General features: G+C 36.0%; 4 protein-coding genes across 4 annotated transcripts; 3 read left to right on the forward strand and 1 right to left on the reverse strand.

Moving 5' to 3' along the window:
* Window positions 1-75: 75 nt before the first annotated feature.
* On the forward strand, window positions 76-747 carry LOC136806247 (prostaglandin reductase 2-like; the record flags this gene model as incomplete). Its single annotated transcript, XM_067062805.1, is given in 1 exon segment — window positions 76-747. A coding segment is annotated over 1 exon segment (599 nt), but the record flags the coding sequence as incomplete, so codon positions are not given.
* Window positions 748-1,001: 254 nt separating this feature from the next.
* Window positions 1,002-1,343, reverse strand: LOC136806236 (N-glycosidase Npun_R5314-like). The gene has a single exon (XM_067062793.1). The coding sequence runs from the start codon at window positions 1,341-1,343 to the stop codon at window positions 1,002-1,004; it is 342 nt and encodes a 113-aa protein (XP_066918894.1).
* Window positions 1,344-1,612: 269 nt separating this feature from the next.
* On the forward strand, window positions 1,613-19,286 carry LOC136806248 (ubiquitin-fold modifier 1). The gene is made up of 6 exons (XM_067062806.1): window positions 1,613-1,745; window positions 16,818-16,874; window positions 17,092-17,149; window positions 17,949-17,988; window positions 18,255-18,287; window positions 19,137-19,286. Coding segments are annotated over exons 1-6 (258 nt in total). The 5' UTR covers window positions 1,613-1,743; the 3' UTR covers window positions 19,205-19,286.
* On the forward strand, window positions 7,256-15,233 carry LOC136806249 (uncharacterized). Its single transcript, XM_067062807.1, has 3 exons — window positions 7,256-7,767; window positions 7,949-14,976; window positions 15,158-15,233. Exon 2 carries the CDS (start codon window positions 8,117-8,119, stop codon window positions 14,447-14,449), a length of 6,333 nt encoding a protein of 2,110 aa, XP_066918908.1. The 5' UTR covers window positions 7,256-7,767; window positions 7,949-8,116; the 3' UTR covers window positions 14,450-14,976; window positions 15,158-15,233.
* Window positions 19,287-22,946: the final 3,660 nt, after the last annotated feature.

Raw genomic sequence — 22,946 nt, forward strand, 5'->3', positions numbered from 1 at the left:
GAACCATCCCCCTTTTATCTGGTACAGTATTCAGAATCAAGTCTCAGAGTTTTATCGAAGATCTTTCTTTTCCAGGTAAGTTGACATCAGAAACTTCAGGATCAAATAAAACGTTTGTGGTGAGCGCAGCAGCTGGTTCATGCGGTTCACTCGCTGGGCAATTCGCCAAATGTTATGGTTGCTCCAACGTCATTGGAATCTGCGGAAGTGACGCTAAATGTCATCTTTTGAAAGAAAGGTTAAATTTTACAGGGGTCATAAATTATAAGACTGAAAATGTCGAAGATCGTTTGAGAGAACTTTGTCCTAATGGCGTTGATTTATACTTTGATAATGTCGGGGGAACGATAAGCGAGGCTGTGATTACTAATATGGTGACTGAGGGACGAATCATTCTATGTGGAGCGATATCACAGTATAACAAAGATTTACCCTACCCTCCACCTGTTTCAGAACGAGTCTCCAAAATATTAAAAGAACGCTCCATTTTCAACGATCGTTTTCTTGTTTTGAGATACGAAGATCAGTTCGCGAGCGGAATGGAGAGTTTGAAACAGCTTCAACCTCATGTAGAACTTTTAGAAACTGTTTATGAGGGATTAGAGAAAGCTGGCAATGCATTTTGTGATATGATGAACGGCAAGAATATCGGGAAAATGCTTGTTAAGTGTTAATATTTGATCTGTTTTTTCTATCAACTTTTATAAAAGTTTTATTGGTGTGTCAATTTTCATATACATAAACAAATAAATAAAATAAAAGTGGAAATGTAGAAATGTTTTGTGCGGATCAATAAAATAAAAATTTGAAATTCAGTGATGAAAAATTTACGTGTGATTATTATACAACTTATACCAAATCTTGATACTAAAAAGTCTTTATAGAAATTACTTTTATTAGAATATTGGGGTTTCGTGGTGTATCGCTTTTCTTTCTCTTTTGTTTTTAGAGTGGCTTTTGTCGAGGGTCAAAATTCTTTCTGCCACAAAAGGTAGTTAATCTTATTCTTTCTCTTCATCTCGAATTTTAGTCCGAACATTCATTAGGGCTTCACCAAGCCAGTTACTTCCTCTCCAATTTTTAGGATCCAATGCCCGTTTATCGTTTTTACCAAGCCCGATTCCCCATCGTTTGTCAAAAGGACTTGCCTCCGCAAGGATGTCATCGCCTGTTGAAAGTATATGAGTTTTCATATGCTCATTTTGAGAAAATTTAGCGTAATTTCCCTCTTCTACGACAACTCTGGATTTCTCTTTCCATATTTCATCGTCATAGTTATTCACTTTCCGACCAAATTGTTTCATTTTCTTTGGGACGGTCTCGCGAAGAATATTCGCGGCCATTACGTTGTCCTTAAAAACAACAGCTTTTTGGTACATCATATACTGCTCACAACAATTATACTCTATGCCATCTACAAAAAATTTTGCAGGATGGAACTGGCTAAAAATATTGTCTGTTTTCCAAAATAAGGTCACCTTTCTTTTACTCATTTTCTATTTTATTTGACTGAGTCTTGACGGTCCTGTGTCTCGTTGGAAAATGTCATACTGAATGTTTTTTCGGCCGCCATTTTATGTTGTTTACATTACGTAATTTTTTGATGCTGAGTAAGCATAACAAACTGATCAAAATGGCGCAATGTTACGTCGAAATTTTGAAAATTACTAGCTAGGTACCGAGTGCAGCCGAAAGGGAGAAAAATTGCAGACGTCAAGTTCTTTTAACACCAAAATTTCAATAATGTAAGTCTAAAAATGTTTATATTTTAAATCTTAGCAACTTATTAATTAGTAAAGATGTGAATAATATGCTTCTCCCTTTGCCAGGATTTGCAAGAAACTCACTTGTATTCTGTATTAGCAACTCCAGAAGATTTTTCAAGTTTTAATTTTTTTTTCAAAATCTATCCTATCTTGTAGAGCTTTGAAAAAGAAAGAAAATGAGGGGTCATAGGCCTCCAGAGGATTAGTGGTTGTAAAGATATTCAAATTTTATTGTCAAAAATTTGACTAAAAATATCAAAAAAAAGGTTAGGAAAATAGCTTAGAAAAATTCGAAAAATGTGTCAAAAAAGAAAAAAAAGAAATTTTCCAGTCATGCTTCTTAAATTTTGCATATCTCTTTTTCTAGTGTAGCTAGAGACCTCAAATTTGGAGGGAGAATTCTTTGATGGTGTTAAAATATTATCATATAAAAATATTTGTAAAATATTTTAGTATATTTATCAAAATAACGAAAGATATATCTTTTTTTGAAAAAAGAAGACATTGCATTGTTTTATTTTTGTTTTTGAAGAAAATAGCTTGGAAAAGGTTGAAATGAGTCAAAAAAGGTGGTAGGACCCATTTTCAAGGGGCCTTCTGGAAATGGAGGAACAAAAACTTATGAGTATATAAAGAATAAGTTTTTCTGAAAGGAGAAACCCCAAATGAAAAGAAAATCCATTTCGGCAAAAATAAAAACTTTTTTTTGGGACATTCCCATGTTAAAGAAGCAAAAAAGTTAAAAAAACTACATGAAAATGAAAGAACTAGAATTAGCCATTGTAATTTTTGAATTCCTCACCCTTTTTCTGATAAACATACAAAGTTTCAGCCTCCAAATACATTTTCCTCCGTTTCCAGACACATTTGTTCTTCGATAGTTGCAAATTTTTTTTCTCCCGTCGGCAAACAATTTTCAAAATGTTGCAAAACGTTCGGCATTTTACCAATTTGCCGTCTAGCCCGTGTCCACAGTGTTATATACCGCTGGAAAGCTAAGATCACGGGCTTTCATTTAGTAAAAACCGGAACGCTTTAGCATACATAGAAAAGAAGTTCCAAGGGTTCAAAGTTCACGGAAAAATGAAACATTTGGTTTGACGTCAACGAAAGTTGCATGACTTCTGGAGTCGCTATCTGTATTACACGTTTTTTTTTTTATAAGAACGTCAAAAATTTTCGAAGCCTTCGGATGTTCTTAGTTTTTTGGATTTGAAGCCTAAAAATGTTCTTAAAATGTTCTTATTTTCAGCATTTTTTGAGCATTTTGTTGTAATTTCTTAAGAAAATGCATGTTTTTAAGTCTCCAAAGCCTTAGAATGTTCTTAGAATGTTCTTAAATTTTTGGGCCTCGAAGCCTTATGTTCTTATATAGTTTGTTCTTATAAAAAAAAAAAACGTGTATACTTAAATTAGAGAGTCCCCCTCTCTACTACTGTCTGTGGTGACCAGAATAGAAGGCTATAGATTCTATTTTGCAATCAAATGTCTTTGAACCTAGAAAAATCATACAAAAGCAAACTTCTGAAGAATTTTTTTTAGTAATAATCTTCCTTGACGACCTACCGTATGTAGCGTCAGGATGAGATTGAATAAACAATAACGCCGTGTTTGTAACACTGTTCAGTGTATTAATTTATTGATGTGTAGTAATGTAGTGTTCAAACTGAAAATAAAAATTGAAAAATACTAAGTCTAATGAATGAAAAGAAAATAATCTAACTTAGGTACAAAAGGATGTAAGTCTATGAGAACAAAAGTAGAAGTAGAAAACAGCAAATGTATAAATGAATGATTGAAGTACTAATATAATGTAAAAGAAAATCTAACTTAACTTAACTTAGGTGCCACAAATAGAGACAGAGAAAAGAAACAAAAAACTCACCAGCTGGCCTGAGGTAGAATGCTGTAAGCAGGCAGCAGAACACAGGGTGTGTCAAGACTAACACCAACTGTGTGAAAATGAAAATTGAATGTGCTTGTATATGTGAGTAACTAAAGAGACTATTGATTGATTTCATTTGATTTGAGTTGACATCATGTCAGAGGAGGTCTTCACTCCTTGAAGTCTCTGTTGAAGTGAGGTCTGAGTGATGATGTGGCATTTATAGGCAGATCAAAAAGTCTAATTTACAGACCAAAATAAATTATGAGAAAAATTGAAATAAATTATAACAAAAGGAAATGCATATCCAATTGACATAAAATTAATGAATAAAATACTGACCAAATGCTTATCAAACACAGAAAAATGCAGAATAACCAAAATGGTGGGAAAAGGAAATAAAATGCAGACCAAACAAAAACAACAAAATGGCTGCACACTGAAAAAGGTGAGAGTGTTTGATTGACCAAAAATGGATTAAAACTAAGGTTTATGCCTTAACACTCCCCCAACAGAATGAAAAATAAGATTTTTTTTTTTTTTTTTTTTGATATATATATTAGAAAATTTTAATTTTTTGAGTTATCCAATTGTTTCATCAAATCTATTTCATCCACACCACGTATCAAAACCAACGAGCGAACTGATCGATGGGTCTCACGTTTGACTTTCTCGGTTGAATTTTGATACTGCACAATAACATCCCGAATCTTTCCGTCACGTCCTTTATTGATGCTCTTAACGATTCCAAATTGATAGTTTGCGGATAGGCTCGACTCCTGCTTGGTAAAAAGAACGATGTCTCCTGGCTTGATGTCATTGTCGTTTTTGAACCACTTTGGCTGATCCATCAGGGGGGGGGCACGCAGTTACTACAAGACAGTATGACACTTACTACCGTGGTGGTACTGTATTCAGAAGTTATGAAAACAGTTACTACACAGTGTAGTAACCGCTGTTTGGGGGTGGTGCCAAACACTGAAACTAGTACTTTTGGTGTAGTAAGTGCTTATATTTTAATTCTTTTTAAAGATCTTTCAAAATTTTTCACAAAAAATGAATTTTTTTGTGAAAAAATTCTTTGTTAAAAAAAATATTTTTGTTATAAATGGATGAAAAAAAATTTGAAATTTTTCTCAGACCCAACTTTGAAATTGTGCTTTCCCTAATTATCATTAAAATGTTCTCAACAGCTGTTAACCAAGTAAATTAAAAGAAAATCTAGCACAAAAATGGCTTTAGGTTGAAAAATAATCGCAATTTAGGGTAATTTCGAGCATGTTTTTGATGATATCACTCAAAAACAGGGGTGGTACCTGGAAATCTTTTCTGAAAACAGTTACTACCAAGGTGTAGTAACTGCAAAGGGTGGTGGTCCTGAAAACAAGTGTTGAAAAAGCACTTACTACACATCATGTCTTGTAGTAACTGCGTGCCCCCCCCCTGGATCCATTAATGCCGGTACGTGTGAAGTGAGCCAACATTCAAACCACGAGTCAAAGATCTTTTTGTTGGTCTAATATCGACATCCCTCGTCTAATTCCGACACCTTTCTTTACTTACGACCCTGGACACCGCCGTACATTGCGCGGTGGAGTCTGGTGGGCGTCCCATGGGTGTACGGTGGGCGGAGCCTAACCTATTTTTACCACCGTACATGTCCCACCGTACACGAAAAATACCGCTGTACATTGTACGGTGTGAAGTCGATCATCAGGTTTCTGAATTCCCACCGTACAAGACATGTCAGGCCGCCGTCTTGTATACACCTTGGCGGAATAAGGGCGGACTAGGTGCGTGTTTTCTCTGATTCCCTCAATCGCCGAACGATCAATAGCGAGCACCTCACTAAAAACCGGGATTTTTCATCTCGTTTCTTAGTGAGTTCCACTTTGACGATTTTCGAAAAATTTAAGCCTTTTCAATTTCAAGTGTTTTGACGCAAACTCGATTATTTTGCTACTGCAGGAGCTTCGAAAATTAAAAGTGACGTCAAAAAATCGAATGTTTAGAGCCCAAAAACCCGGGGTCAAAACATTCGAAAAAGTCGCAAAGTGGAATAGACGTTAAAAAACGCGCGTGATGTCTAGTATAGGCTAAACTGAAACTCCTCGAAACAAAAGCCGAGCAAATGGAAAGTATTTCATCAACTTCGTTCCCAGCGTAACTATCGGCTTTTCGACGTCTACTGATTAGACGCCAGATATTTTCACCACAGCTTTGTTCGTTTCGATAAAAACATGCTTCTTCTTTTGCGATATAGAACTAGCGTTTTGTGCTTACACAAACTAAATTATTTTTCGGAAAGATTACAAATTTTTCCTTGACTCTGACTGACCACGACACCTTTGTGAGCATGCATGCATCCACCGGACAATCGTACGGTGGCAATTCCGTGTACGGTGGGATTCTGTACGGTGGTGTTGTACGGTGTTTTCGATCTAACCTAAAATACCACCGGACTCCACCGCACAATGTACGGCGGTGTCCAGGGTCGTCTTTACTTTAGAGACAGGAATATAGAGACAGAGTACCCTGCCCAGTTGCCAACAAAAATTTTTTATTCAAATTTTTGCACTTACTTTTTACTTTTTAGAAAATCCTTTTCGACCAACGGTTAGACAACTTTTAACATGCTCTTCGTGTTTGTTTTGATTTTTTATTTGATCGCAAGAAAGAGAAAATCAGTGCTTTACTTGCAGGTTAGGTCATATGAATTGATCAGGATGATAAAAAAACTCATAAGCTTTCCCATATTTAATTTCTTTGCACTCGTTCTTTTGTTTTAAAACAGCTCACTTACATTTCCCTTCGTCATGCTCGCAGACTGGACGTCAAATTTCGAAGCTGATTGCATCAACTTTTTCAGTGCTGCAAATAACGGCCGGTGACCGGTAATTACCGGTAATTTCGTAGTTTCTACCGGCCATTCTGAAGCTCAATCTTTCATTTTGTCCGGCTAAAATTTAAAGACTAGAGGCTTAGATAAATACTTAATAACGTTTCCAATTAAAAGAAGAATAGATTTTGAATTAATACAGGTGTTTAGCCAATGTAAAGGTCATTTCAGACTTTTCTAATGGGGTTCTGCCAGACCCCCTGCTCAAATTATTTTCGTTGCGCTCAAAAAAATACCGACCAACTGAAATTTCCTTATTTGCAGCACTGCTTTTTTATCAATAAGGAAACTGTATCGAGCCGATTTTTACAGAAATGCTTTCTAACATACTCATCATTTTGGACAAGTATTTTTTGGAGTGGGAGTTGAAGCGTTTTTTTCTTACAAAGCTTTTTTGTCCGCAGGTAGCCATTTTTTATATTTTTCAAAAAAAAACGGGTTTTTTATGTGCTTCCGTGAAAAGTTGGATCTTTCAGATTCTACTCGCTCTTTTCTAGAATTTTTTTACACAGTACGGGAAATAAGTCAAGGCAGATAACTACCAAAAGAAATTCTCCAGAGGTTTATTTTTGTATGACTTTTCTGGGTTCAAAGACGTTCGGTCGCTAACTGGATCGGTTGCCAATTGGGCAGGGGACTCTATTTATTACAATGTCTAAAAATATATTCGACAAAACAAACGAGTAGAACACGAGAGGTTAAAGTTGTTAAGTTAATGTTTGAATCTGTATATAAAAAAAAAATTTAAAATCAAAACAAAACAAAAATTTTATAATTTATGCAATTTCAGTAAAATTTATTCAATTTAATTTAATTTATTCATGACATCATAATTTATTTTCACTAGCTAATTATTTATACTAATTTATTCATGACAATTTATTTGACCTTTGACCTTGACCTCACTTCTTAGGCTACCATTATGATGAGTCATCATGTTGGAATTGGCATGCCAACATGGTAGATAAAAGGTGTGTCTCAAAGTCAGTCTTGCTAATGCCACTAGACAGTAAGCATCATGCAACTTAGTCATTCATAAATTCAACATGGCTACCATTGTTCCATGTGGCACTCAGTGAGCACGCATTCAGTCTCAGCCTCTGCTCACATTTTGATTTTGGATTTGATTTATTCATGGTTCATTTTGTTTGTTTATACATTTGACCTTTTCATTTACCTACTGGCATCATTTCACAGCATCCACATTTGGCCAGCTGGTAAGTTTCTTTCACTGACACACCTTAAGTTAGGACTTCTTTACTTTTGTGACTTAGATATTATTCATCTCAGACATTTTATTTATTTCCTACATAATTATAGATTCACTCATAGACTTAGGCTTATTTTCTTTCATTGTCAAACTTTATACTTACGCTATTTTCATTTTACATTATTTAGTTTGACGGTTTATCAATATCAATACAAATCGTACAAAACTCGCCTGATTAATGCCCGCCAGCACCGGTAACCCCACAGTCAAACAGATCCAATCATCAAGGCGACCAGTCAATCAGACCAATTCGTCATCCATCACTCAGGCAATCAGTCATCACTTATCAACATCAAATGTCCTTACGCAGATCGACTAGAAAGACCAAAAGAATATCGGACTACAGTGTATTCAATTCACTCGGAAGGTCATCACTAGACGAATCACCGGAAACATCCGAACAACTACTGGACACATCTTACGAATCACCAGACACATCCGACAAATCACCGGACACATCCGACAAATCACCGGACACATCAGACAAATCACCGGACACATCCGACAAATCACCGGACACAACCGACAAATCACCGGACACATCTTACAAATCACCAGACACATCTGATCGAAGTCAAGAGGATACCTTACCAACTGAATCATCCAAGCAAGTTGACATCAAACCAAAGGTACCCCATTCAACTCAATCTGATATCGAGCTATCAAGGCACATCATGTCTCCCAAAGCTGAAGTGGAGGCAGAAATACTCATCGAAGAGATCACGGACCTCATCATCGAGAATCCAATTTCATCAGACACCATAGCTGAGAATGACGCTATTGTCACCCAATTGCTAGACTTACGAATTCCATTACGAAACTTCAAAAAACTCTTTAAAACTGAAAATCTGAATAAAGAACTTATTGAAGGTATAGAAAAGACCCTTCAAGACATCAGAGAGTACTTCAAATTAGCTCGTGAATTCAAGCAAGCTGCGACAGCTGCTCAAGTAAAGCAAACTACAGATGCTCAAAAACGACATACCGAATCAATGGAGTTCACTGTGACTGAGATAATACGCTTGTTAACTGAACTTACCACATACTTTCAACAATCACTAGACGACATAACCGATGCTGAGCTAATCGAGATAAAGAATGACAAGTCACACAAAACAGACATCATCAACAAAGTCGTCAAAAAGTATGAACTTATTTTACAAACTGAATTTACAAAAACTGAAACAAAAACTGTAGTTTCAAATATTGGTGTCAATTACAAACTTATGACATCTTTGAAAAGTACCTTTTATGAATCACTGGATAAACAAATCAAAGATCGAGATGTATATAAGCAAAAACTTTTCAACAACTCAAAGCTCAACATCACCCTCCACAAGTTCTCTGGTGCCGACACAGACGATTTCTACACATTCAAAGACAAATTCAACAAATTGCACCTACACACGACACCAAAACACCTTCTACCAGAACTCTTAAAGAACAACTTCCTTAAAGGACCAGCACTGAGTATGGTCAAGAGCATGAACGACATCGACAACATCTGGAAGCAACTGAAGTTCGCCTACGGAGACGTCAAGATGATGCTATCAAAGAAGATCAAACATGTAGCTTCAATGGAACCATTATCTAAAAGCAAAAATCATGAGTTGGCACATTCACTAAGCCGGCTCATCACCGCCATCAAAGAGATCATCCAACTCGCTGAAATCCATGGTATCGAACAACATCTCTACTACAGTGAAGGCTTACACCACATCTATAGTCTTCTCGGTGAACCAACACTTACAAGATGGCTACGCAAAAGTACAGATGAAGACTTCACACCAAGACAATCATGGTACCATTTTGTCAAGTATCTCGAGCAAGAACAGAAGCTACAACAAACCAAATTGACTGTCACCCAGACGTACCTCGACAAACCCAAACCACCCAGGACTGACAGAGGACCTAACGGCAAAGGCAGATCAGGCTACTACAACAACCCAGACAATAGACTGTGCAATATCTGCGACTCCGAGCCTGGACAAGACAATCACCTTCCATCAAAAGGTCCAGCCGGAAAGCAAATCATCCAATATCACACATGTCACAAATTTGCTGAGTTGAGTCCTGCCAACCGTTATGCTGTTCTCCAAGCAAAAGGATACTGCTATCAATGTCTCTTCCCAGGAGCAAGCATCTCACATGGGCGACACAAAGAAGGCAAATGTCAACGTGACTTTGCATGTCCGCACGCATCACATCAAGACTACCCACGTAAACATATCCTTGTCTGTCACGATCACAAAGACACGGATGCAAACAAGAAACTCCTCGAGAAATACAAGTCGAAGTACCTGAAGAATCCAAACCTACCACCATTCACAAAGAACATAAGTCTTTCATTCCATTCGTGCTTCAAAACAACGCCTTCATCAAATCCATCCACTTCACCAGACTATCAATCAACAAGTGACGATGAAGGCATCTACCTACTTCAAAACGTTGTCATCAACCACAAGGTATTCACAGTTTTCTTCGACAGTGGTTGCAGTGACTTTATCGTGAAACACAGTGCAATCAAGAAGCTTGGTACGAATGTCACTCAAGAGTCATCAGAGATCACATCAATTGGTGGAGTTGGCACCTCGACACAAACAACACTTGGAACATACAACGTCCAGATACCCATGATGAATGGCCAACTAGCATCCCTCAGAGGCGTGTGTATGGACCAGATCACATCAACCTTTCCACGCTATCCATTGACTGAAGTATTCCAACAAATCTGCAAGACGTACTCAAAAGATCCGTCAACTCTTCCAAAGCCATCAGCCCATGTTGGTGGAGATGTTCATCTGATGCTTGGTATCAAATACAACAGGTATTATCCTAAACTTATATATCAACTACCTTCTGGTCTGGCAATCTATCAATCAGTCTTTCGCAACAGTGATGGAGGTTCAGGCATCATTGGTGGTCCACATCAAATTTTCACCGCCATTCACAATCAATTCTATGGCACCTCTAACATGTCAGGATTCTTCACCCGTCAATACAAAATCTACAAAGATGGAATCAACATCAACCCAGATGCATCTCATCTCTCATTTCCATCCAGAAGTATCAAACGTTTCGAAACATCTGAATCAACTGGCTCCGAAATTACTTATCGCTGTGTCAGTTGTCGAAATTGTAAAGATTGCAAGAATTCAGAACACCAACGTGAAATCAGCATCAAGGAGGAAGTTGAACAGAGCATCATTGACGCTTCACTTGACATCAATCTGGACACCCAAACGATAATAGCTAAATTACCCTTTATCGACAGACCATCAAAGCTCGCTCCCAACAAAGACATTGCTTCTCGTATCTATTATCAACAACTGAAGAAACTCGATCGTCCAGAGAACAACAAAGACAAAGCCGACATCCTTGAATCGGAAGCCAAGTTGCAAAAGCTTGGGTACGTTGAGTATGTCGAAAACCTTACACCTGAGCAACAATCAAGACTGAGGGAAACAACCAACCAAAATTTCATTCCATGGCGTGCCGTCTGGAAGGAGAGTTCTGTCAGCACTCCGTGCCGTGTTGTATTTGATGCATCGCATCCAACATCATCTGGTGTCAGCCTCAATGGCATCCTGGCCAAAGGGCAAAACAACTACAACAAACTGCAAAATCTTCTCATCCGTTGGTCAACACACCTGATTGGCATCCACACTGACATCCGAAAGATGTACAACACCATTAATCTACATCAAGAGCACTGGCAATTCCAGAGGTACATATGGCAAAAAGACTTGGATCCATCAAAAATCCCTAAAGAAAAAATCATTAAGACGCTCATTTATGGAGTCAGATCATCAGGAAATCAAGCGGAATGTGGTCTGCGATCCATTGGTCAACTCTTCAGCAAGGAGTACCCTGAAGTCAACCGTATCATCAAAGAAGACGTTTACGTTGATGACTGTATCACAGGAGAGTCATCCACCAAAGAAGCATTCAAACGTGCAGATGAACTACAGTCTGTCATCAACAGAGGAAACTTCACTCTCAAAGGCTTCACTTTCTCTGGAATGAAACCAACCGAAGACTTATCAGAAGACGGTTCAAGCATCTCTGTTGGAGGAATGAGATGGTTCCCTGAAACCGACGAACTCACACTCAGTATCTCAGACCTCAATTTCTCCAAGAAGAGGAGGGGAAAGAAATCTTCAAAAGCATCTAACATCATCCCGGACAAGCTAACACGTAGAGATTGTGCATCCAAAGTTGCAGAAATTTTCGATCTGACAGGGAAAATGTCACCAATCGTTGCTTCAATGAAACTCGATCTTCACGAATTAACAGCACGACAACTTGACTGGAATGATATTATTCCTGATGAACTCCGTCAAATGTGGTTGGACAACTTCAAAATGATGAAAGACCTCGGAGAAGTACGTTTCAAACGCGCCATTGTACCAGAAGATGCTCTCAACACAGACATACACACATTGGACTTTGGCGACTCAAGCAAATCATTAATTTGCACCTGCATTTATGCACGATTCCAACGGAAAAATGGTTCATTCTCCTGCCAACTTGTGTTTGCAAGAACACGCACAGTACCAAAAGGACTCTCATTGCCACGTGCTGAACTACTTGCTGCACTTATCAACACTCACACTGGTGAAGTAGTTCGTAGATCATTTGGAACACTACACAAGTCCTCACTCAAATTCACAGATTCACAAATTGCTCTCCATTGGATCTCCAATGATGAAAAGCCACTGAAGTTGTGGGTCAGAAACCGTGTGGTAGAGATCAACCGTTTCAAGTCAAAAGAAGACTGGTTCTACATACCAACAAACAACATGATTGCTGATCTTGGAACCAGACGTGGTGCAACCATTGCTGATGTCAGCCAAGACTCAAAGTGGATGAACGGTATGGACTGGATGAGACTTCCATCGACGGAATTTCCAATCAAATCTGCTCAAGACCTGAAAGTAACTGACTCGGACATCAAAGAAATCGACAAAGAGAGGACAATTCTTGTTCATCATGCTTCAACTACACCTGATCCAATTCAACTTGCAAAACAGAGGTATCAATTCTCCAAATATCTGATCGACCCTAACCATCGTAGATTTTCAATCACTGTTCGCATCTTGGCATATGTTATTCGATTTTGCAAAAGTTTCATATCAAAATGGAAACAAAAGAAAACGTTGATTGTCCAAACTTCTAAACCACTCATCCTATCAAATGAAGAAATCATCAGAGCTGAAAAGTATTTCTATCAAAAGGGCACAATGGAAGTACAACATTTTCTACCAAAATCAAAGTATGACAAAATCTCACAAGTCAAGGACAACATTCTGATGTACACGGGCAGAATCTTGCCAACAACACAAGTTTCTGTTGTTGGACGTTACACTGACACCATGAAAGACCTCACATCAACGACATTTATGGTTCCAATCCTAGACAACAACTCACCAATTGCTTACAGCATTGCTTCAGAAGTTCATTGGCACGATCCAAACACTCAGCATTGTGGCATCGAAACAACTCTACGACACGTTTTAAAGAAATGCTTCATCATCAATGGCCGAAATCTCATGAAAAGGATCAAACGCTCATGTCAAAGATGTAGATTTCTGGAAAAACGCACCGTTCAAATGGCAATGGGACCCATTCCAATCTTCAATTTGACAATCGCACCATCATTCTATTTCACTCAAATGGATTTATCTGGTCCTTACTCATCTTATTCACCGCACCATAAACGTACCACTGTCAAAGTATGGTTGATTGTGTTTTGTTGCTGTTCAACAAGTGCAGTGAAGATCAAGACAATGGATGATTACTCAACAACAGCCTTCATCCAAGCCATTACACGCTTTGCTGCAGATCATGGATTCCCAAAACGACTAATGTGTGATGAAGGAAGCCAATTGGTTAAGGGCTGCAAAGAAATGAATATCAACCTACTTGATTTGCAGCACCATCTCAGCAAGACGAAAGTCGATTTCCAAGTATGCCCCGTTCAAGGACATAATATGAATGGGAAAGTTGAACGGAAGATACAAGAAATAAACAATTCCATCAGTAAATCACTCAACAACCAAAGATTATCTATTCTCCAATGGGAGACATTAACAGCTTCAATTGCTAACCAAATCAACAACTTACCCTTGGCTATTGGAGATGTCACCGGAGATTTCGAGTGCCTAGACCTCATTACACCAAATCGATTAATGCTAGGCAGAAACAACGACAGAGCAATCGACGGGCTCATACTCTGCGATCATCCCACCAAGATCCTGAAGGATAACGAAAAGGTATTCGATACATGGTTTGACGTTTGGCTCACCGTACATGTTCCAAAATTGGTCAAGCAAACGAAATGGTACGTAAGCGATCAAATTAGTGTTGGAGACATTGTTTTGTTCATTAAACATGAATCATCATTATCAAACAAATATACATACGGTTTGGTAAAGGAATTGGAGTTTGGAGATGACTTGTTGCCACGAAAGGCAAAAATTGTATATAGAAACGAAAATGAAACTGTTATGCGCGAAACCCATCGTGCTGTACGTGGACTGGTAATAATTCATCATGTAGATGAATGTGACTATTTACATGAACTTGGCATACTAGCCAAAAATATAGACTTCGCTTCCAAAGTTTAATTTTCATTTGGGGGAGTGTTAAGTTAATGTTTGAATCTGTATATAAAAAAAAATTTAAAATCAAAACAAAACAAAAATTTTATAATTTATGCAATTTCAGTAAAATTTATTCAATTTAATTTAATTTATTCATGACATCATAATTTATTTTCACTAGCTAATTATTTATACTAATTTATTCATGACAATTTATTTGACCTTTGACCTTGACCTCACTTCTTAGGCTACCATTATGATGAGTCATCATGTTGGAATTGGCATGCCAACATGGTAGATAAAAGGTGTGTCTCAAAGTCAGTCTTGCTAATGCCACTAGACAGTAAGCATCATGCAACTTAGTCATTCATAAATTCAACATGGCTACCATTGTTCCATGTGGCACTCAGTGAGCACGCATTCAGTCTCAGCCTCTGCTCACATTTTGATTTTGGATTTGATTTATTCATGGTTCATTTTGTTTGTTTACACATTTGACCTTTTCATTTACCTACTGGCATCATTTCACAGCATCCACATTTGGCCAGCTGGTAAGTTTCTTTCACTGACACACCTTAAGTTAGGACTTCTTTACTTTTGTGACTTAGATATTATTCATCTCAGACATTTTATTTATTTCCTACATAATTATAGATTCACTCATAGACTTAGGCTTATTTTCTTTCATTGTCAAACTTTATACTTACGCTATTTTCATTTTACATTATTTAGTTTGACGGTTTATCAATATCAATACAAATCGTACAAAACTCGCCTGATTAATGCCCGCCAGCACCGGTAACCCCACAAAAGTTTGTCTGTTTTTTCAAAAAACATACAAAACGGTTACATGTGGACAAAAAAGCTTTGTACGTAAGAAGAAGCACTTCAACTACCATTCTTAGAAATACTTGTACAAAAAAATCCAATCAAACCATACAGTTTCTTTGTCTGAAATATTGATGAAAAAGTTGAGGCACAATCAGTTTCAAAATTAGATGTCCAAAGTGCAACCACCAAAAGCGAAAATAAGAAAAAGAAGTCTTTACACAGGCTAACTCTAAAAGGTCTAAAACAGCATCTAATACAGTAACATGAAAACCAGAATATGATTCTTCAATAGGAATTGAAACTATAAAGTGTACTGTGACAAACAATTTGTCAGGTCTAATAAAATTAATAACAGCACTGTTAACATTGACAATCAAACAAAGGATTTTCTGTACCAGAGCTGAGTTCTACCATTTTGGGCTGTTGAAGAACGCTCACTGGCTCCCTTGCGGGTGAAAATCTTTGATCTGTCAATCATATTTTCTCAAAAAAGAGTACGCAAAGTGATTCTAGCTTTATTATAGTGCTGCAGACTATCAGTGGATAGTATTCAATTATCACTATCCCTTTTATTACATTTTTGGAACTTTTGAATTCACATACTGAATGTGAAAAATCTACTTTTTGTGGGGTTTTTTGCAAACCTCAAACCTTAAACCTTTTTATTTTTGCCTTGTATTTAAGAACATATTCTAATTCCCTTGGGAATTGAAAAATGTTTTGCAAAGGAGGAGCATGTTTTACCGAGTTTCGTGTTCGTGTTTGTTCCTTTACGTTGGTAAAACTACAAACAAATTCAATCAAAGATTTAAAGAACATTCAAAGACTTCTGCAGTCTTAGAGCACTCTAAAACATGCAGTGTGGGAAAGAAGAAATCCGACTTTGCTGTCCAATATTTGGAAAGCATGTATTCCAGAGGGAAATATTCTCTATCTGAGAGAGGATATCTTTGGAATGAACATTAAAGAAGTGTACTCAACATTCAGAAAACTTTGAAAAGTTGATTTTATATGATGAATGTATATTTTGTATTTGTCTGATATCTGCTTTAATGATGCACATTTAATAACCAATTTTTGTATATTTTTAAAACTAAATAATAACTACTGATGATGATATAAAATATCGAAACATGTTTTAAAATAAAAATTAATATGCTTTAGTTTTGTTACCCGACTTTGCCTGACTATGCTACTTTATTGATTTTGTTTTACCGAGTTTGTTTACAGATACATCTTTAAAAATCATTCTAAGATCTTGAAACTTTGGCTAGGTCTTCCCTGGCATATCAAATCACAGCCTTTAAAAGTAGCAAAGGCTGACATCTTTAGTTAGGATATCTACTCTCTAGATTAGAAACTCCATGCACTTTTTGACGGTCATTAGTTTGCTTTCAAGACGTTGGAAACCATCTAAAGTTATTTGTCGGACACCCAGTATGGATATACATTTGACCTGAGTGTCTTACCATATCAGAAGAGTAGAAGAGTAGTAACAACCTTAATTCTCTACTGCTAACTACTGTAAAAGTAATGATTATTAATCTTATTCATATTTTAGGTCTAAAGTTACGTTCAAGATTACGTTAACATCCGACCCAAAATTACCATTCAAAGTGTAAGTTAATTCACCAAATTTAAGTGTATCAGGAAAGGAGAATCTAATCATCCACATGTTTTTTACCAAGATTGAAATTAGAACAATGAATAAATATTTTTTCTTCAATTGATGTCCCATTCAGAAGCCACTTATTCAATTTAACAGTTAAAAGTTTTTTGATCAAAATAATTTGATACTTTTCTATGGACTATTAAAGATATTTCTTTATTTTTAGTTTGAGTGTTCCAGAAAATACACCTTTCACTGCTGTTCTAAAGTTTGCAGCGGAAGAGGTAATGTTTGAATATAACTATATAACTAATATTAACTATGTATGTTAGTAGCATGATAATGATTGTACACAAGCAATATGCTGTTCCATAAAATTTCCATACAGGGGGGGGGGTGGACGAACTTTTTCAAGTGAAAACAGATTTCTTGGAAAAGTGTAGATACCCCCTGGAAAATGACAAAATTAACAAAAGAACTTTTCATGTCTTAAAGTGAGGGTGGACGAACTAAAATTAGTTGTTCACCCCCTGGAAATTCTTCTCAGATTACCCCCTGGAAATGTTCGTACACCCCCTCCCCCTGTATGGTCATCCAACTTACCCACTCCTTTTTGAGTAATTTTGAATTACATCCACTGACCTTCTTACCTTTAATATTAGTTTTGAAGTCCTTTACATCGCAGAAACGAAACTCTTTTTTGTTCCTCATGTTTTTTAACTATATCCCTGTCTCAGTGACCCGGTGCGAATCTTTCAGCAAGTTGGGGTAAAATAAAGGAGCTAAATCTTATGGGAATGAAAAATCGTAATTTTTAGGTGTTGATTTGGAATTCTGACAGCTCAACATTATAATGTTTTTTCCTTATTAGGATCAATCAACATTTGCAATGCGGATATCATTTCAGGGTCTTTTCCTCATCATTTTTAGCTTAATTTTAGTGGAAAAACCGGATTGTTACACGGGAATGCTTAACTGCGAGAAAACATATACAAAAGAAGTATATTAAGAATATAGAGCCTAAGCAACTTGATTAATCATTTTTTGGATTTTATTTTCATTTAATTTCTTTTTCATCTACAGTTTAAAGTTCCTCCAGCAACAAGTGCAATTATCACAAATGGTGAGTACTTCTCTCTTTCTTTCTTCTGAAAACTTTTTTCATAATGGATAATTCCAATTATTTTTAATTTACGACCTGAAAATGGCTTGAATCACAATTGACTGCTTTAAAACATGCAGTCTTGTATAATCATCGTAGCATAAAATGTCACCTATTGGTAGATAACACAGTTTACTATTGCACTCGTGTCGGCAGCAATAACTTCCTTTGTCTTTGCCAAACTAATATATATTGAATCTTATGCTCTGTATTTCTTTATTCTTTAGATGGTATTGGAATCAATCCATCACAAAGTGCTGGTAAGATATCAAATGTTTCTGGCTTTCTCTGATTTACTTTTGAATTTTTAGTTCGAAATAGAACTGTTAGATCCAACAAATAATTGAACAACTTAAATTTCACACAAATAATGTTTGTCGGAAGGAGCAAAATTTCTCTAATATTGTACATATAACTTCGTCCTCCGGGGGTGGGCACTTGATTCGGAAACGACTGTATGTGCGGCCCAAAATTAGGCCTTTGAAATCGGACAGTGCAGAGAATTTTGAGTAAATTTGGGCGAAAAATCGACCCTTGTGCGGTGCATTTTCTTGAAAATGTTTTACCATTTTCAGGCAAATTTAGGTCATAGGTCACATTTTGCAAATTTTACTTCTTCCCAAAATACAATGCATACCATTTAACGCTTTGACGTTAAAAATGTCAAGTAAGAGTTTAAGAAACGGTCTGCGTTTTTGATGAAGCAAACAGAGTATGTACCTCGAAAAAAGTGAATTTATATAAATGAGAATTGTGATTTTTATTGATTTTTATGACCGGATAACTCTTGCATCGATTTTGAAAGATAAACATCATTATTATTATGTAGACTGCTTCAAAACAAACTGAACAACTTCATCAAACAAAATCAACCTTGAAAAGACCTGAAATAATGAACGTTTTAATGAATCAACGGATCCTGCACTAATGTACTTCCCAGTCTTCTCAAAGGTAACGAATCGAGTGGAAATTGAACCTACGACCTCTCAATTCCCACTCGATTCGTTACCTTTGAGAAAACTGGGAAGTACATTAGTGCAGGATCCGTTGATTCATTACCTATAAGTAATACGCACTTGATTTCACACAATGAACATTTTCTTTTCTAGGTAATGTGTTCTTAAAACACGGACAAGAACTTCGACTTATACCACGAGATCGTGTTGGCACATCATGAGATACCATAAATGCATCCTTTTTTATCATTTTTATTTATGTAGGTATTAATTGGAATAATAAATTTTTAATTTGGTATAAAATACTTTTTCTCCGAATTCAATTTTGAATCCCAGAGTTTAAAATTTCGAAACCAATCAAAGCACGAGCATAGAAGTTTTGTGTTGCTGAAGCCATAGCCGATCATTGCTCAGAATTTGAAGGAAAAAGGTTGAAAAAGAATATTCAGCAATCGGGTTTTTCATTACCAGGTTTCCAGAAAGCTAGTTAATGGAGAGGAGCAGTTTTGATTAAAATCTAAATATGGATGAGGCAAGCAGGTGTAAAAGAATTTGATTGATTGGTCTTTTGGTTGGACAAAGTGTCGTGAAAGTTTATGGCAAATAATTGGTCTGCGTGGAATTTTTGACACCTTTTTTCTTTTCTTGATAAAAACATTCAAAAGTCTCTAAATTATAGGTCCTATAGAAATGGTATTTTTACCCTACAGTAAAAGGCTTAAAAAACGTAGGTGGCTCCCAAAACGTAGGTCGTTATTAAAATGAGGATTCTGACTTTTAGATTGGTCAAAATTAGACGATTTTTGTTTATATTGAAGGGATGATGGTTATACTGAAAAATGAGTGTTTTTGATGGTGACCGGACGATTCCTCGACGGACGTTTCCCCGACAGACGTTTCCCCGACAGACATTTTCTCGACGGACGTTTCCCCGACTCCTTGGAAATTGGATATAAAAAGGAAACTTTCTACACCAAATGCCTTTCAGAAAATGCAGATATGCATCTGTGACTTTAGAAGACGAGTGAAAGATATTGGGGGCCCTAGAATCAGCATTGATAAAACCGAAAATTCTGAAAATGAGTAACAGCAAAATCTTGGAATTCTGTTCCTACCAGCTTGACTTAATAGCTAATAACAAAGATTAATATTATTATATATATTTGTAGATGCGATTCTTGTATCAATCAATAGAGTACTTAAGGGCTCTGACCATAGTGAATTTTTCATAATTGCCGTGTTTAAAATGTGTTTTCTGACTGATGTAACCAACAAAAATATGGCATGTTTACATTTTCTGTTAGATAAACTATTCCTGAACCTGAAAATTGCATTGAAAAAATTTGATGAAGAAGAAAATGAAGACTTTTGCGAGGAAGAGTATTTCAACTTTGAAGAGCTTAGTTTCGACGAAGAAAAAAAATTTTGCAGTAGATGGTGTATCTTTTACCGAACAATAAAAATTTTTGCGGAAAATTTTTGTAAATGCTTCTTTGTCTCGAAATCTTCAAAATAGTGGTTTTTCATCAATTTTTCATCTGGATTTTGCTTAAAAAACAGTCATAACTTTTGACACATCTTTTTAGAAAGATTTTCCGCAAAATGTAAAATAGTTCAATTCTTTGCGGACAGTTTGAACAAAGTTCGAAACAAAAAGGTTAATTACCCATTAAAACTTAGCACTTTTTATAAAGGAAGGTGATGCAACATATTATTGACGTCTTTTTAAAGTTCATAACGTCATTTTTGCAATCAAGTTCTTAATTACTCTTAAGAGGTTTGATTAAGAAGCAATTTATAAAGGCAATTCTTTGTTAAAAGTGTTAAAGAATCTAAAACATAACTTTTATGTTCAGATACTAAAAAATTTTCTGACTACTTTAGGCGTACAAACTTTCGCGAGCAGAAACTTTCGCGATTTTCGCGAATTTTGGCCCTTTTCGCGAAAGTAAATGTCTTTAAAAATTCTAGGAAGGGCCATTCGCGAAAGTTTATGCTCGCGAAAAATTCTTGACAAAATAAAAAATCTGTAAAACTTCAAACTTTGAATAAAATGTAACTTTTATGGCACTTTTTAGCCTGCTAAAAGACTAATAAGTCACATGACAAATGTTTCAAGCCAATTTAAGAAGTATTTGTCTCTCTAAGCCATTTTTTCATGTGAAAATCCTCAATTTTACGTCTTGATTCGCGAAAGTTTATGCTCGCGAAAAATATTTTTCCGCTAAATTCGCAAAGTAAATGTCGCACGGTGGTCAAAATAGGCTTTTTTATTACCACTTACTTAATGACTTAAATCCATTATCCTGTTCTTTATCATTCTTATAGCCTTAGAATAATTTTTTTTGCCCTAAATATTTTTCAAACTATTTTCCAAAAAAAATCAAAAAATTTTTTGAAAAAAAAGTCATCACGTGACCGAAAAATACGTCATCAAAATTTAAACGAAAATTTGAAGTTGGTATTATGCTTAAAGCAACATTTCCAAACGATAGATCTTGACGAGTAGTGCTTAAAAATGGGGTCACTTTAAATTTCAGCTTTTGATTAACTCAAGATATTTAGAATTAAAGGTATGACCATATATGGTAAAAAAACGAATTGCAGAGTTTAAACTGTATGTTCCCGATATACTTAAAAGCTGAAAACTGACATGAAGGAAGTTATGGTTAAAAGGAAATTTTCTATCTTAAGACTTAGGGAATTAAGGCCTGTAATTTTCTGCTAGGTCTGATTTTTTACCAAAGACAGGGGTAAAAATGAGGGTTTTCCGTTTTTGAAAATCGGGAAATCGGGAAATCTAAAAATTTTCAAGACAAAAATTTTTCTTTTATTATTTTGAAGTTACGTACCAAGTTTGAAGGCATTTTGATGATTCTACAAGGCTCTGTAAACCTAAACATAATTCGCTGTGTGACGTCACAGGCTTAGTCTATGTGGGCAAAATATAGCTACTTTTTACCACTGTGTCGTGAATTTCGTGATTTTTCGTCCTCGCGAAAGTTTCTGCTCGCGAAAGTTTGTACGCCTAAAGTATGGTCAGAAGCGTGATTCCATAGTTGAAGTAGTGAAAGTTATTGTTTTAATACTGACAGTTTCATGTCTCATTCAAACAATCCTCAGTTGAAAATAATTTTTTTTCAAACTAATTTTGGCGGATTTGGTGAATTTAGACGCCAAAATTAGTTCCCGCTAAAATTAAATATTTTGCTCACTCGCCAAAATAAGTTCCCACCAAAATTATTTTTTTTGTTTTTTTCGCCTAAATGAACCCTGAAATTCATCAAAGTTGCTCAAAATAAGGCAAAATAGAACAAATTTACGCTGTCATTCGCCAAAATTAGTTCCCGCCAAAATTTAAAAATTTCGCCATTCGCCAAAAAAAAGATTTTTGCTGCCAGCCAAAATTAGTTCCCGCAAAAATAAGTTTCCTTAAGGTAGAGTTCTGTTTATTATTATATATAAGAATCTTCGCTCAATCAGCAAAAAAAGCAAATTATGTCATTTTTTTGCAAAATACAGAAGGAAACCTTGCGAGATTAAATTTCGCGATTTCGCGAATTTTTGCCATTTTCGCGAATTTAAAACTCGCGAAAGGAAAACGCGCGAGATTCCTGACCTGCAAAATTAAATCCACCACAATTTTTTTTTTAATTGCATTTTCGGCGGAGAAACCAGTTCAAATTCTTCATTTTTGGCAAAAGATGGCTATTTTTCAGCTGTTTTCAGGCTTATTTGCAAAATTAAATCCACGCGAATTTTTTCAAAACCCTTACTCGCGAAATCAAATCCAGAAAATCTTGCGATTTTTTTCGCTCCAATTAAAGTAACATTTTCAGTTTCAGTTAAGCTGTTTTTCTGAAATTCCCACAGCATATTCCATAAATTTCATTCCATTTTTTAAAGAAATTAGTTAGTTTTCATAAAAGTAAATCAAGACGTCGTTAAGATTAAATTTTTCAT

Source organism: Clytia hemisphaerica, unplaced genomic scaffold (genome assembly GCF_902728285.1).
Source record: "Clytia hemisphaerica strain Z4C2 unplaced genomic scaffold, Clytia hemisphaerica genome assembly, whole genome shotgun sequence".
Lineage (NCBI taxonomy): Eukaryota > Metazoa > Cnidaria > Hydrozoa > Leptothecata > Clytiidae > Clytia > Clytia hemisphaerica.

What these genes read in the sequence shown, in the direction of transcription:
- LOC136806249 (XM_067062807.1), top strand. Translation starts at nt 8,117, where the DNA reads ATGTCCTTACGCAGATCGACTAGAAAGACCAAAAGAATATCGGACTAC.
- LOC136806236 (XM_067062793.1), bottom strand. Translation starts at nt 1,343, where the DNA reads ATGGCCGCGAATATTCTTCGCGAGACCGTCCCAAAGAAAATGAAACAA.
- LOC136806248 (XM_067062806.1), top strand. An exon ending in CCAAAATTACCATTCAAAGT is followed by an intron (nt 16,875 to 17,091) that starts GTAAGTTAATTC and finishes CTTTATTTTTAG; the next exon opens with TTTGAGTGTTCCAGAAAATA. An exon ending in CAATCCATCACAAAGTGCTG is followed by an intron (nt 18,288 to 19,136) that starts GTAAGATATCAA and finishes TTTCTTTTCTAG; the next exon opens with GTAATGTGTTCTTAAAACAC.